General features: G+C 35.6%; 1 protein-coding gene across 1 annotated transcript in view; it reads left to right on the forward strand.

Moving 5' to 3' along the window:
* Positions 1 to 13,926, forward strand: part of LOC124362549 (dorsal root ganglia homeobox protein-like) — an 87,636-nt gene that overhangs the window by 55,085 nt on the left and 18,625 nt on the right. Inside the window, 3 exon segments of the mRNA XM_046817164.1 lie at positions 886 to 1,016; positions 1,107 to 1,120; positions 1,122 to 1,248. Of these exon segments, the coding sequence (XP_046673120.1) occupies positions 886 to 1,016; positions 1,107 to 1,120; positions 1,122 to 1,248 (272 nt within the window).

Below are 13,926 nucleotides of genomic sequence, written 5' to 3' on the forward strand. Positions count from 1 at the left end.
ATTACACTTACCCACATCTGCCCATAGCTGACTACACTACTTTCCTTATAACCTTTCAAAGTAAATTATTTTATACCTCTACACAGTTTCCGGTTTTAAATCAAACAAATGATAATTAGTAACTTGTACTGATACGTTATTGGAAACACGTGCGTCTTGGAATGACAGTACAGCCTTCCACACTTAGACTTTATAAAACTGTTAGTTCGTCCTTCCTTCTAATTACAACACCACATTTGATATGACATGAGGTGTTGTATTGGCTATGCATCTCTCTAAACAAAAACGAACTCCAAAACCTTGATACATAGGATTTGAGCATGGTGGAATCAGAATGAGTTGAAAGAGTTGACGCTCTTTTCAGCGTGTGATGTCCGTATGAGACAGTATCTTAGTGTAAAAATGGAAACAAAATACTCTATTCAAACAATTAAATGCTCACACGAACTGCTCGTGTGTGCGGCCAGCTTTATAGAAACACTTTAATTATGATTCTGATCCGTGAATATTTCATAAACTTCTTTGTATGCGTTTTCTAAGATTATAAGTTTATCACTTCGAATGTATACCAGTAGTAAGTTGTAGCTCATCATAAGCAGCTCGTCTGTAATATATTATTGAGAGTGTTTCGTGTCTTGAACATAGACCTCTTAATATCCTTCTAATATAAATGTTTTTAACGTATATATTAATCGGGATTTTAAAAATATTAATTATAAGACAACTCTAGATGATAACAGTATTTTTCGGACATTTGCCTTAATTTAGTGATCCTAAAAATGAGTAACTCTAGGTTTCGAGATCTGCAATCTGTTCTCATATTCAGGTGAAACTGAATGTTACACTATGATTGGTCACACACTGATGTGTACTTGTTGTCCTCAGGCACTAGGGTCCGAGCCTGAAGTGTGCAGTAGCGGAGAGGATGCCGACATGGAGGACATCCCCCTGCAGGTCTCAGACCGTAGTGCGACCCCCGTCAGTTGTGCGGACGAGGACAGACCCTACTCTCCCAGGTACACGATCTTTCAGAGGATTCAAACCTGTTCAGTATTATTTGATATATCCGACTCAGTTCTGTAATCTGACTTCTGATCTTTCCCCAGCGGTGGAGACTCCTCCCCCAGGCCACCTATTCCCGGGCTCTGCCAGTGTCGCCTCCTCCCCAGCCAGCGCCGAGAGTAGACCCCCTGTCACCCCCACTGCCACATTCACTCATCCCTTGTTCCCAGGATTCACCACTGACGGGTGAGTTACCTCTATTAATGGAACCAAAGTCTACCTCTTTTATTTAACAGTAATATAGGATCCAACATACCAATTCTGGTTATAGTATGTAAGAATCGTCTAATCCATCTAGATTTACCATGTCTACCAGAGTTGATACTTGTAACCGACTGGTCTGTCTGCAGTACGTATTGGTGAAAAGTTCGTGCCGTAGTGAGTTCACAAGTTATTCTAATGCAATGTTGTAATTTTCAAGATTTGAAGATCCTTTTGTTCTTCGATCAGCCTATTATGCAATTCACAGAGCGTATTCCTAGTGTTTTGTGTATTATGTTTGCTTATTATTCAGTACACGCTTTTCAGTTGTTTTCAATATTACGGCAATTTTAGCCTCGCATTCTTAGCTTTCGGAATTGTATATCTGAGCAAACCTTGTAGGGATACCACATCAACCTTCAGTTCCTTTTCTAATCCATTACTTCTTTACTACAATAGGCGATGTTTTCTCAATAACGCTATTGTTTTCTATTACTTGAATTTAGTTTAATGGGAAAATAATAACTGCGTAGTTATATTTTTAGTTGAAATAAGAGTGCTTAGTTGGAAATTTTCATCCTTTAAAACAAATCAAATCAAATCAGTTTTATTACAGCGACAATAGTACATTGCATAACAAACGTCACACAGTTTAATCTAAAATTTCTTACATTCATACCACAAAATTCTCATTCACACATTTTACAATTATGCACCTTTCATCCTTCACCAATATAACCCACTTATATACTTAGGCCTACCTTTAGGTATAGTAATTTGCGAGTGTAGTTGAAACAATATAGGCTTTCTTAGGAATTATTTAGAGTATGTTATATCTTATTATGTGTGATATTTGAATAAATGGGGAAAATCAATAGTTGAAATAATTGGATTGGCGGACTGTAGGTAGGTAAAGTGTATCGAACCAAAGATCTGCATTTCGAGAGGCACGGGAAAGGGGAGAGATGGACCCTTTCAGTGGCCAGGGCTGAAACTCATCTGCATAACTGAGTTAGTCGCGTCTAAGCGAAATGATAAAATATGATAACTTCTCCGCCACTAAGTGTCTCTAATGAATTAGGCTAATTAAGAACCTTCTATCACGGCATACATATTTAATGACGCCATATTATTTCATTCCTTTTGACATTCCGTCCCGGTAAAAAATTCTTTTGCCTTACTGGCGGACTCCACTCTTTCCTGAACGAATTATCATATTTTTATACCATCAAAGGAAAAGTACATAAAAGTTAAAAAATATAAAAAGTCGACGCGATGCTTTCCGAATGAAATCCAATTTATTCGGATACACCGAGGGAGAAGCTGAATAAAAAATAGCCCGCGCCAGGGCGCGAATTCGTTTCCTTCTGATGTAATAAGCGAAGAAGTTGATAGAATTTTTAGAAAACTTTACGCTATACATTTTTCATAAAGGAAGAAAGTTCATTTTCTGATATACTTTTCTCAACGAGAGAGAGATGGTAACTCGGTTTCCCGGCTCACAAAGGGAGCCGTACTTCTTGCTGTATAGTCTGCCATTTTGTATGCGACATGTAACGTCTTTTTCTCAACTTTCATGAAATATGCAAGTGTATTCCCGGGATGGGCCAATCCTGTTACGGCAGACGCAAACACATCGCTGCAATCGCTTTACCCACCTTAATTGTCCTTATACACTACACCTACGTTACACTTTTCAGTTAGCTTTACCGTCGACACAAGCACAACTGCCTGGAGGTTAACTCACACGAGTGTAAAGTTAATAGGGAGTTCTTTTTATAAATCACTGACTCTTTTAGCTTGATTAATTTTCTGTTTATAAACAACCTACTTTGTAAAGTCACTTCTACTACTTAATTTAGCCCCTTTCAAAAATATCCTCACGATTTACTTTTTTCTAGTATAAACAACGTATATAATTGATTAATTCTTAAGTTGAAACTATTTGGAAATATTTGTTCTTAATCTAACGCTATCATCAAGGTTTTCCTAATCAAACTGCGTTACAAAATTGCTATCAAAATTCAAAATTTGAAATAATTTAATTGAAAGTTTTCGGACCAACATATGTTGACTGGAGATGATTCTTTACAGCAACGCCGAATATTCAAAAAATAAGAATTTTGTAATTTATAATAAAAACAAAATCCTTTCAATCCGAGTTAATAACAAAATAACTGAAATATTCAAAACTCACTTTATATCCAACATTTGTTGACCGAAAATGGTTTTTCACAGCAAGGTCGAAATATTCCAAGATTTGAATAGTTTTAGCAACTTTTTGACGCTGTTTCAACCTTGGCCTTAATAGTAAAAACACGTCTTTTGAATTCGGGTTAGTGGCTAAATGGGAACAGTTTCATCTCTGCAACTATCTAGCTAATTAAATCCGAATCTTTTTAGAGGGTACTTTCTACGTTAGTGACATTTAAATTTGATTATACTAAACGTATACTAAGGGGAAAACTATCTAAACACATATGGGAATTTTTATTGCACCTCTCCGGGGATCGAACCCGCAAACTTACCCCTATGCTACGATGAAGGTCATTGTACAACGAATGCTCTACTATTGAGCACTGGTTGGCTACCACCTAGAGCTGGCAATCAGAGAACGACGAACAACAGCGGGCCGAGAAGAGTTTAGAGAAAGAAAGGTATGCGCTATTTCCAGCGAGCTGCCAGCGTGATGTCAGACTTGATGGAATCATTGCTCCAATTGACAACGTTAGCCTACGTTCATTACAATCACGGTCGCCTCCCTAATTAGGACTAATGTTTTCCTGCCAGACCGTCTCTTATAATCAATTACTGCAATTGAATTCTATTTTTAAATGCTTAGCGCAGAGCGAGAGCCACGTGACCGACCCCGAGATGTCGCTGTCGTGTCGCGAGTGCCGACTGTCGTGCAGCTGCGTGGCGAGAGCGAGGGTGGGCGGCCGGATCACTTTTCCCGCTCTAATTGGAGTAGATCAGCCGGGAAACAATACTTGTCACTCGTCCGTGATTTCCCTTTGACAAATATTTTTGTTTGGTTGTCGATGACAGGGAGATCACGTTGTTCTCGAATATTTAAGTTACATTGGTTAAGTATATTTCTGTCTGTACCTTTAATATTTTGTTTATAACCAATTAACGTATTGAAAACAAGTTAATACATTTGTAATGAGCATTATTTCCATGGTCGTTACAATGCCTGTGATATAGCGACAGCTTATATTCATTCCGGCCAATATCTTACAATTTATTATTTTAAACAGTCACTTATTATATATACTCACTTCGGCTGTATAAATACAAAATGCTCAATTATAAACATTAATTGGACTTCCTAGGTACAAATGCCCTTTCATATTTTGACATTTGCCTTATTCAAAAAGATATAATAAAATTTTATTATATTTTATATATTATATTCTCCCGAAATATTCGGACGTTTGTACCGAAAAATTTCATTAATGTTAATTTGTAATGCACGCACGCGCGCGCGCGCGCGCGCACACACACACACACACACACACACACACACACACACACACACACACACACACACACACACACACACACACACACATATCACAATATAATACTTAAAGTAAAAACAGTCAAAAGATACCGTTATGACTTTGCACACGTTTTACGAACTATTGTATGTTATTGTCGTGAATTCAAAAGACTACACCGCCGTTCCGTTCCGTTGAAATTATTACTAGAGTATGGGAGAACGCATGCAGAGAGCAGCTGTATTTGATTATTGGAAAGCATACGGAAGATTTTTCGTTATAGTAATGGCTTATAATAATCTTTTTGATTAACCAAAATCAAAAGCAACATGTATCGTCAAATCTTTGTTGTTCCAACAATCTTTCTTTGTATGCGCTTAAACACAATCGATTGAAATTAAAAACTAATCAAACATCGAATAATGTCCAAAAATTATTTTTTTATTATATGAGTGTATACAGTACTCGGCATTACCTCTTTCCTTCTGACATGCCCAGAACTTGTGTTGTTCAATAACTACTGAACTGTTGAGAGACAGTAACGCTATGTTTAGCTCCCGACTAATTGAATTAATCAAGCAAAGTTCTCGGAATGAGCAAACAATTAGAATGCAGTTAATGTGTGACAATTATAGTTAATGAGCAGTGCGGGCTGGGGAGGCGGGGTGGGGCGGCCTACAACACAAGACAAGACAGATGCTTAACAACATTGACTATACCGACACTCGCGGTACTGTGCCGCTATTAATATTAACTTGGTCTCTCTCGCCTGCGCTAATGGCTCTTCAACTGGATAATTCACGTAATTACGCGTTGTTAAGATGCCCGATATGCGTGGAGCTCGGCGGGCCTGAAGTGTTCACGGCACGGCGCCACAATATGGGCACTTGTCAACTATGATTAGTACACACGGTGTCATCTTAATATCACTAAACAGTTACATTCTATAAAAATGTACTATCATAATTTATTCCTGTTCGCTTCGGCTTTACGTTTAGCTGTTCAATGAAGGCAGGATTGTATCCTTAACATGAGATAAGATACTGATAATAGAATTTGAATTGAATCGAATCATAATTTATTTCCAAAACATATTTGCACGCGTGCAAATGTACTATCAAATTTATGTTATCTTATTACTATACTAGTTAAATGTTTACATACAAGTATTATACACATCAATTTAAAGTGGCCTAGGAAAATGAGCCTACATGGGCAAAAAGCCTGTGTGTAGGCTCGAGTTGCTTCCCTGGAGATTTTGGACGAATTGAATATGGTGATTAATTTACATATAACATCAACACACACCGCGCTCGCGCACACACACAACCAAAAAACCATATTTAGATAGTACGGAATTGAAATTTATTAGCTTAAATACTACAAATAGTTTAGAGGAAAGATTTAAAGAAATGAAAAACATTGAAGAATTATGTATTTGAAGGATCATAAAAAAAAGGATCAAAAAAAGTCATCACGCAGCACAAGCTAATATATTACTAGCAGATTTCATGACGAAATGTTATGAAATAAAAAATAAATGTATAAAATAGGAAGAATTTATGTAGAGGCATCGGTGCTGTTGAAGGGGCAACAAGAGGGGGAAGGCAAGGTCAAAAATCAGGTCCGTCTATACGAGTAGAAGACAGACCTAGAAGTAGTTAAATTAAAATACAATCGAAAATTCACTTCAATTTTTACGATATTGTGATAATTTCACAGACTAATATATGATTAATTGTGATGGAGATACAATAACGATTTCAAACTTTAATGCTCACTATTGGAATTAGTACTACTTTAGAATACAGCTGCAAGTAATATTGTTTTGTATAATAGCATCTCTTCCATTTCATTACATTTATCTGTCGTAAGCTAGACTAGTGCAGGCTGGGTAAAGTGCAGCAGCTCAGTTTATGTGCTTTTAGTAACATGTTTTTGTTTGAATTAGAGTACGTTCAACCTAACGTAACTCAATTTTTAATATATTTCTCAACCCTTAAGGCGTTACACATTTATAGAGGCAAAAGGAAATGGCATAATAGTAATGTGATTTTAATACAAGTGTTGCTATTTGTTATTGAAACAAGGAAGAGATCGTAGTAATATTTAAATTAACTAAATCGATTATTAGTGGATAAAACAATAGAGCTCCACTAAGACAGTCTAATGTTACAAGAAAAATCATGCTTGTGAATTCCTGATTTAATAATACTAAAACAGTTAAACGTGAGGAGTCAAGCTCATTCAACAAACAATTAAAAAATATAGTTCTTCAGAGTTTTCGTAATTCAAAATAGTGCAATGCACACATTTTCCAATTCTTATTATAATATAGAAAAACATATGAACAGACTATTTATCCATTTAGTAACAGTAACGAGAGCTGCCAGTCTCACAGAAGTTGATAGAGCTGGTAGATATGGTCTACAAAGGTAACAAAATATTGGATAGAAAAGTCACCATCGGTGCAGATTTATTACTCCCATCAGATCTAGACCAACGTGAGAATTGCAAGTTTACTATTTCAATCAGCCAGTATCCTCAGATTCAGATCACCGGAGCTATTTAACTTTCCCTGGTGACTGGGTTATCAGTTTAAAGATCTGCAGAGCTTGGATAATGACAGGGATCAAAACACAGGTATTCTAGATATACGTAATACTTTTCTTGTTCACCAATGATTCAACGTTAGTGTTAAGAACAGCAATACAGATTTTTAAGTCAAAACTATCTTAATTTTACATTGGTACGATTAGCACTGTTGCAATAGGTTTTTGGTTTAAACACATTTTTTATTTGAGATTCGTAGCACTTTTAAATAGCTTTCATGACACAAAAGAAAAACAGACAAACCCTTTATTTATCACTGAGGAATTGCAGGCATTTAAAAAAAGAAATTCAGGCTATTTGTAATCAAGCCAAAAAACAACTAAAGATGAAATGTGAAGATTTTACAGTATGCACAAAAATGGCAGCTTAATACCATTACACATTTTAATCCATTTATGACTTAAGGAAATCATGTTTTGTAATTACATATAATTTACAAAAATTACATTTGAAATATTTTTTTACGTAGTAATTTAAATATCCTTATATGTATGAAAACACATGTTACTCCCTCCACTATTCTTTCGTGTACGTAATACATAACTTCATCTTCAACTGTTTTTCTTCGAGCCTCATTATAAAATGTCCAAAAATACCTATTACTCTATTTGCTCTTAATAATCGTGTAGTAATAAAACAAGTAAAAAAAATATTGTTCTGTTTCTATAAATAGTAATGTAAAAAACTAATAAAAATCGTTGAAAAAATGAAAAATATTTCAACCGGAAAAAATTACACCACCTTTCTTTTTCCATTAAAAGGAATTCCATTAAATTGAATTTTCTATACTCAGAGACGTTTTTTAGTATTTTACAATCGTACATTTAACAACGACCAAATCCTGTGCTTACACCCCAAATAAATAATCTGACAACAAGTACGCAAGCATTAGCTAAAACAATTTCCTGTGTCTCTTTCGTCGGAAAGTAAGAAGGAAGCGCTTTGCCGCTCATTAAATGTTAACCACACAAGGCTTAAAACGATGTTAAAAAAGAAGGAGGGGGGATTAGGGCAGCAGTGATACCCACCACATTACCGGGGTAACAACTTAAAACTGCGCTTCCGTCTGTTTCTTGTGTCGCCGGTGAGCAGGGTCCGCTAAGCCCATCGTCAAACTTTAAACCTCACTTCCCCGAGCCGCTACGGTCTCCTGTCCTGGCGGAGAGTTTACACTTCGACACTGGCGTAGAACAATGACTTTCTGGTCCGAGAGGATTTCAGCTTATTTCTGCGTTCTCGAAATTTAACCACGTAAGACGTGATAGGATTTGAAGTATATCCGATGAACGCTCGTTCTGCATTTAGTTCTACAGAAAGGAGTTTAATAATTGATAAAATAATAGAAGTTGCCATTAAAATAATGTAATGTAATAATATAATTATTGTATTTAATAAATTGCCATAAATAATAACTTAGAATAATAAGTTTTTCGATTCACAACGAGTCGAAACATTATCACCATTCGGACGTTTATCGGCTTAGACGTTAAATCAAAACCGAAGAAGAGCCGAAATGTTTCAAAAATGTGATTACGTTAACAATGTTTCAACATGGAATAAACCTGAAAACTTAGATTACTCATCATGACTCGTGTCTAATAGTGAAGGACATGTTACCGTTCGTGTAAATCACAGAGCATATGCAAGTCAACATACTGAAATAGAAAATAATGAATGACTATAAATATAAATTGTAATTCATATAATTTAACCTCCTCCTCAGTTTATATTACAATAAATATATATTACAACAATATTTCTGTAAAGCAGTACTTGTTGGAATTGTTTAAGACATTTTAACAACAAATTCTGTAGAGCATTTATTTGGAGCTCTACCAATAAAAGCAAATGATTGAGCTTAGAGTAAAAGGAACCATAAAAAGCAATGTAGCCTTCGCAATTACCTAACAATAATGTTTTATATATTTTACGATGCACACAGTACGTCGTTAGTAAATTTAGCCCAAATTAATCGAGTATTTCACACTTGTTTTATCTCGAAGAAATTGGATATTTTTACTTCAATATTAGGTCTCAGCTTTCTTGTCAAGTTCTCCTAATTCCTATTAACAATTTCACAGCATTTTTCACTTATTACAACTGAAAAGGTCCCACAAAACATCCGAGTATAGTTTCTAAATTCTTGTAGAAGATTTCTATAGGTTGTTATAATTGTTATTATTTGTTGTTAGTCTTGATCCGCATACTCTTGTACACCACCGATACAAATCCACCCACAGTGGAGTTAACGGAATGTTCGCGGCGCCGGTGTAAAAACAGAATCGCAGGCAACTACAAGACATAGATTGGTGATTAGGTGAACACAAGGGGCTGCTAATGCACTTACCCCGGCCTGCCCTCGGCGAGAGCATCATTAGAGTCGGAGGCCAAACGACTCGGAACCTATCTTCTGTTACGACTTCCTGGTCGCTCTTCAGTCCGGTACATTTGAGCAATGGGATCCCCGGTCTGGTCGACCTTCATCCCGCACGGAGCCTCTAGTATTGACTCGAAGGTGAATGAATTATTAATGGTACTCCAGCAGCTTTTTCCGTATACTGTATGCATCAATCTACTCATGATTTCATTCTAAAGAGGGGTCCGTTCTTCGTCATTTGGAAACGAATTTCGAGAAATGTTTATAATATGTTATGTAGGAAGAGATTGGGTATTTTTAATGATTCTACAGTGCTTTATTTAACGTTTTAAAAATATGCTTGGTTATATGTGACTTTCAGGGCCAATGAATACAATTGTTTTTTCAAGTAGGCTCTGTTTCTAAAAAATTACAAGAATTTGAAAGTTTTCTTAGTTTTCATAAGTTTTTATTACTTGACTGCTTGTTCTTCTTTCCTTTATTATCAAATATTTTACAAGTAAATTACCTTTTTACGTTCAATTAGAGATTGACACCGGAAGACACAAAAACCACATTTAACTCAAAATGTCAAATCATCGAGTTGAAAACAGTTTCATTTTTTAGGGATTTTCTTCATAATTCCACTCTTTCTTCAGTTCTATGTGGTTAGCGCCAAATAGACAATAATAACGTTTTCAACACTTATAAAATAATAATTTACCGAAATGTAAACGTAACCCCAAAAATCAGGTATGGAGCAATGTAAAGTAATGGAAAATATGGCAGTTGTTAAACTATTGAAATTCGTTGTAAATTATCAGTCATGACATATATACAAAATACACGTTATTATTTAGTTTGGATTTTTAAACATCTATTAGTATATAATCAAACTTTATAATACATAATCACTAATTTTTTATAATAAAACAATTTGTATCCAGTCATGTTTGACTATAAAAACTGCCCGTGTAACAGTTTGAATTTTATACTAAATATATGTTATTTTAGCGAGAAAAGAACATCTAAAAAAGAATAAATCTGTAAGAATCTATAAGAGAGAGTAATGAGAAGAAAAATTCCTTTCACGATCAAAACAAAAAGAAAAGAAATCGTCTATATTCACCTGAAACCGCGTGACTCCGTGGGCGAGAGGGCAGTGGGGGAGGGGGATGCAGCGCGACTAAGCCGGATAATAGGATTTTGGTTGTCATTGTGCAGTGTGCAGCGCTGTGCTGTTTTCTTATTAACAGTCTGTCAACAAGGGGTTGGGCACAACAGCAGCACAGTGAGCTGCGCGCACAATTAAACGTATTGTCGGCCACGTGGCACCCGCATGGCCACCCTATAGCCGGGGTCCACCCGGACCATTGAGACACCGACCCCGTGTCTCTACTGGGTCATTAGGGCTGCCGTCATGAGTGCTGTTTGGAAGCTACCATCGAGGAACTCTGAGTTGACAACAAACTCAAATCGTTTACAGTACAATCATTTAGTTATCGTAACTTATTGCGGATTCCAATGGAACAACCAGAAGTGGTACTTTGAGATCGGGGCATGAAAATCAACTAAGGGACAAGCAGAAAGAGGACATAGAACTACCAATATTTGAGAAGGAATTTTAAGTTCAATAATTTTAATATTGTGAAAATTATCGATTTTAACATTTCTACAGTCACGTTTTAACCTTTCATGTTTCTAAAGGTTAAGCTTATAAACACACTTGCAATTTTGTATAATTTTCCCATGAATCGAACCCGTGACCTAGAGGTTAGAGATCTGTGTAATCTTACCTCTATGCTACTTTGAAAGATAAAGTTCGATATATTTTTATACCAGCTAAACATTGTGGATAAGGGTCTAAACACATTTACTAATATGTATGACTTCTCCAGGAATCGAACCCGTGAATCCTTGTTAAGGAAGCCTCATCCTTACACCTAGGCACGGTGAATGATCGATTTTGATCTATTTTTATACCAGCTGTAATTGATGAAAAAATTCCATTTTGTATGGCTACAATAAATTAAATTTCCCCTTGCCTTCCATAAAAGAGATTCGACCAATATGTTGAGTTCCTTTTTAAAAATAATGCTTTCGTCTAATATAAAATGTAAGAACTCTACTTTTTTAAATTTTGTCAACGCATCCTTAAATAAAACCTATATTTGAGTTATTATTCAATATTGCATTGAAGGACAATTCCAAATGGCATTACTGTAGTTACTTATTACACCTATAATACATTTAGAGCGATCTCTGATAAGCCTTTGAAGGCTGAAGTGAAGGCTGTCAACAGCGTTACGGCGGGCGTTTGTTGTCAAACTAGGCACATCAGCTGATCTACTAGACAGCTGGACGCTCTAAACGCTTTAATGGCTTGTTTTATGCAATTACCCCTAATAACAGCTGATTATCGTCCATTAGCTCAGTTTGTTCACTAAATTTGTTAATTGTTACGATGTTAAACGGCATTTAATGTGCGCTATTTTCACATTAAACAGCTGTTTAGGGTAATTACTTTGTTAGTTCCTGTGTTAGTAGAGAATCACATTGTGTTTATCAAGGGAAGTAATGTTTCATTCCATAAATACATAATGGGAGTGGATCGAGTTGCTAAATTACTAACGCTTTTGTTTATGAACTTATTTATCATAAAATTAATAAAATATAATAAAAATATTATGTTTTTTTTATTTCTCTAAACAATAATGACCATTTAATTTCTAACTTAAACAGATTGATTTATCATTCCTGCCAGAAAATAGTAATCGGAATGGAAAAAGATTGTGTGAACGTTTTTATAATAAAAAATATTGTTCTAGTTTTAACTTTAAATTGATCTCTAGGCTAACAGCCGGATGGATGTACGTGGTGGTCATTTTGATTTTATTCCGCGAAGGAAAATGTTTTACGCCCTTATAGGTTTTGTACAACTTTGGTAGATGTAACTTACGCATCCAATCACTTTTTCCAATCCAAGAAAAACTCAAGTGTTTGGATGCATATCAACCCTATCTTTAAAATTAGACATTTCCCATAATTGTGACAAAAATAAAACCTCAAAGGCTTTTGGATGTGTATCAATCCTATCTTAAAAAAGAGACATGATCCATAAAATTACGACAACAATAAAACATAAAAGTGTGTGAGGTTCGACAATGTTCTTACTAAACAAAACCCCCAAGGTCGTTCACTAGTCGCCTATTGATTTTGAACCTTTTATTATTTAGCGCCTTCATCGTATTGATGGCAATTCAAGAGTAGTCGCACAATTGCATCTATAACAGTGCGGGCGCATACAGATCACTATCAGTAGAAATAATGTTAATATACACGTTTTGTTTGCTTTTACAACCTCTATAAATATTAATTTACACTTCTAAAGTTTTAATTTAAACAACTCATCTTTCAAAATTTCCCAATTTCAATTGTGAAAACGTTAGTTTATTATTTTATTTCAAAAAGTTTTTTTCAAACATTGTAGATTTAGTAAATGCGATAGCGTCAGAGAATGGGTATTTAAACATTTAATTTATGTCTCCCGCATTATTTTTTAAATTTATGCCACCTATGGCAGTACGGGTATGTACAGGTCATGTTACAACAAAGATTTAGAATAAGATCATCTTGGCATTAATTAAAAATAATTAAACGAATCATCTCAGTGACTGGTTGTAAGATTTGTAAAGCCGTAATAATATCACGTTCGTTATGACTGTTTACTGAATGTAACATTCTAATATTAAAATGTATGAAGTGTCGTTAGGACTAGAACCCTTGTCACAGCATTGAAACACGGCTTAGCATAACTTTGAACCATTAAAAATCTATTGGCTAAGCGAAGACATGAAAATGTTTGGAAATTTTAGATAAAGCCTTACGTAAGTTACTGCCCATTTCGAGTTTAGTTTTATACGTTGTTGAGGGCTTAATTGGGATTGTTTTAGAATATCTTAGGTTGAAACAAAGCATAATTGTACTCAGGGAGGTTATTGGCTAAGTGAAGTCCAAAGAGAGATCCTCCCCCGGGTGTGTTTTTACTGGAGACAAGGCGGCGTGTCACAGTGAAGCACCTAGCTGCTGGGGTGGTGGGGAAAGGGGGCAGAGTCTGCAAGCCAATTATAACTAACAGTGTTAGATCCTCTGTCGAGAGTGCCCCCTAGGGCACCCGCCACTCCGCCCCTG

This window comes from Homalodisca vitripennis, chromosome 5 (assembly GCF_021130785.1).
Source record: "Homalodisca vitripennis isolate AUS2020 chromosome 5, UT_GWSS_2.1, whole genome shotgun sequence".
In the NCBI taxonomy this organism is placed as follows: Eukaryota; Metazoa; Arthropoda; class Insecta; order Hemiptera; family Cicadellidae; genus Homalodisca; species Homalodisca vitripennis.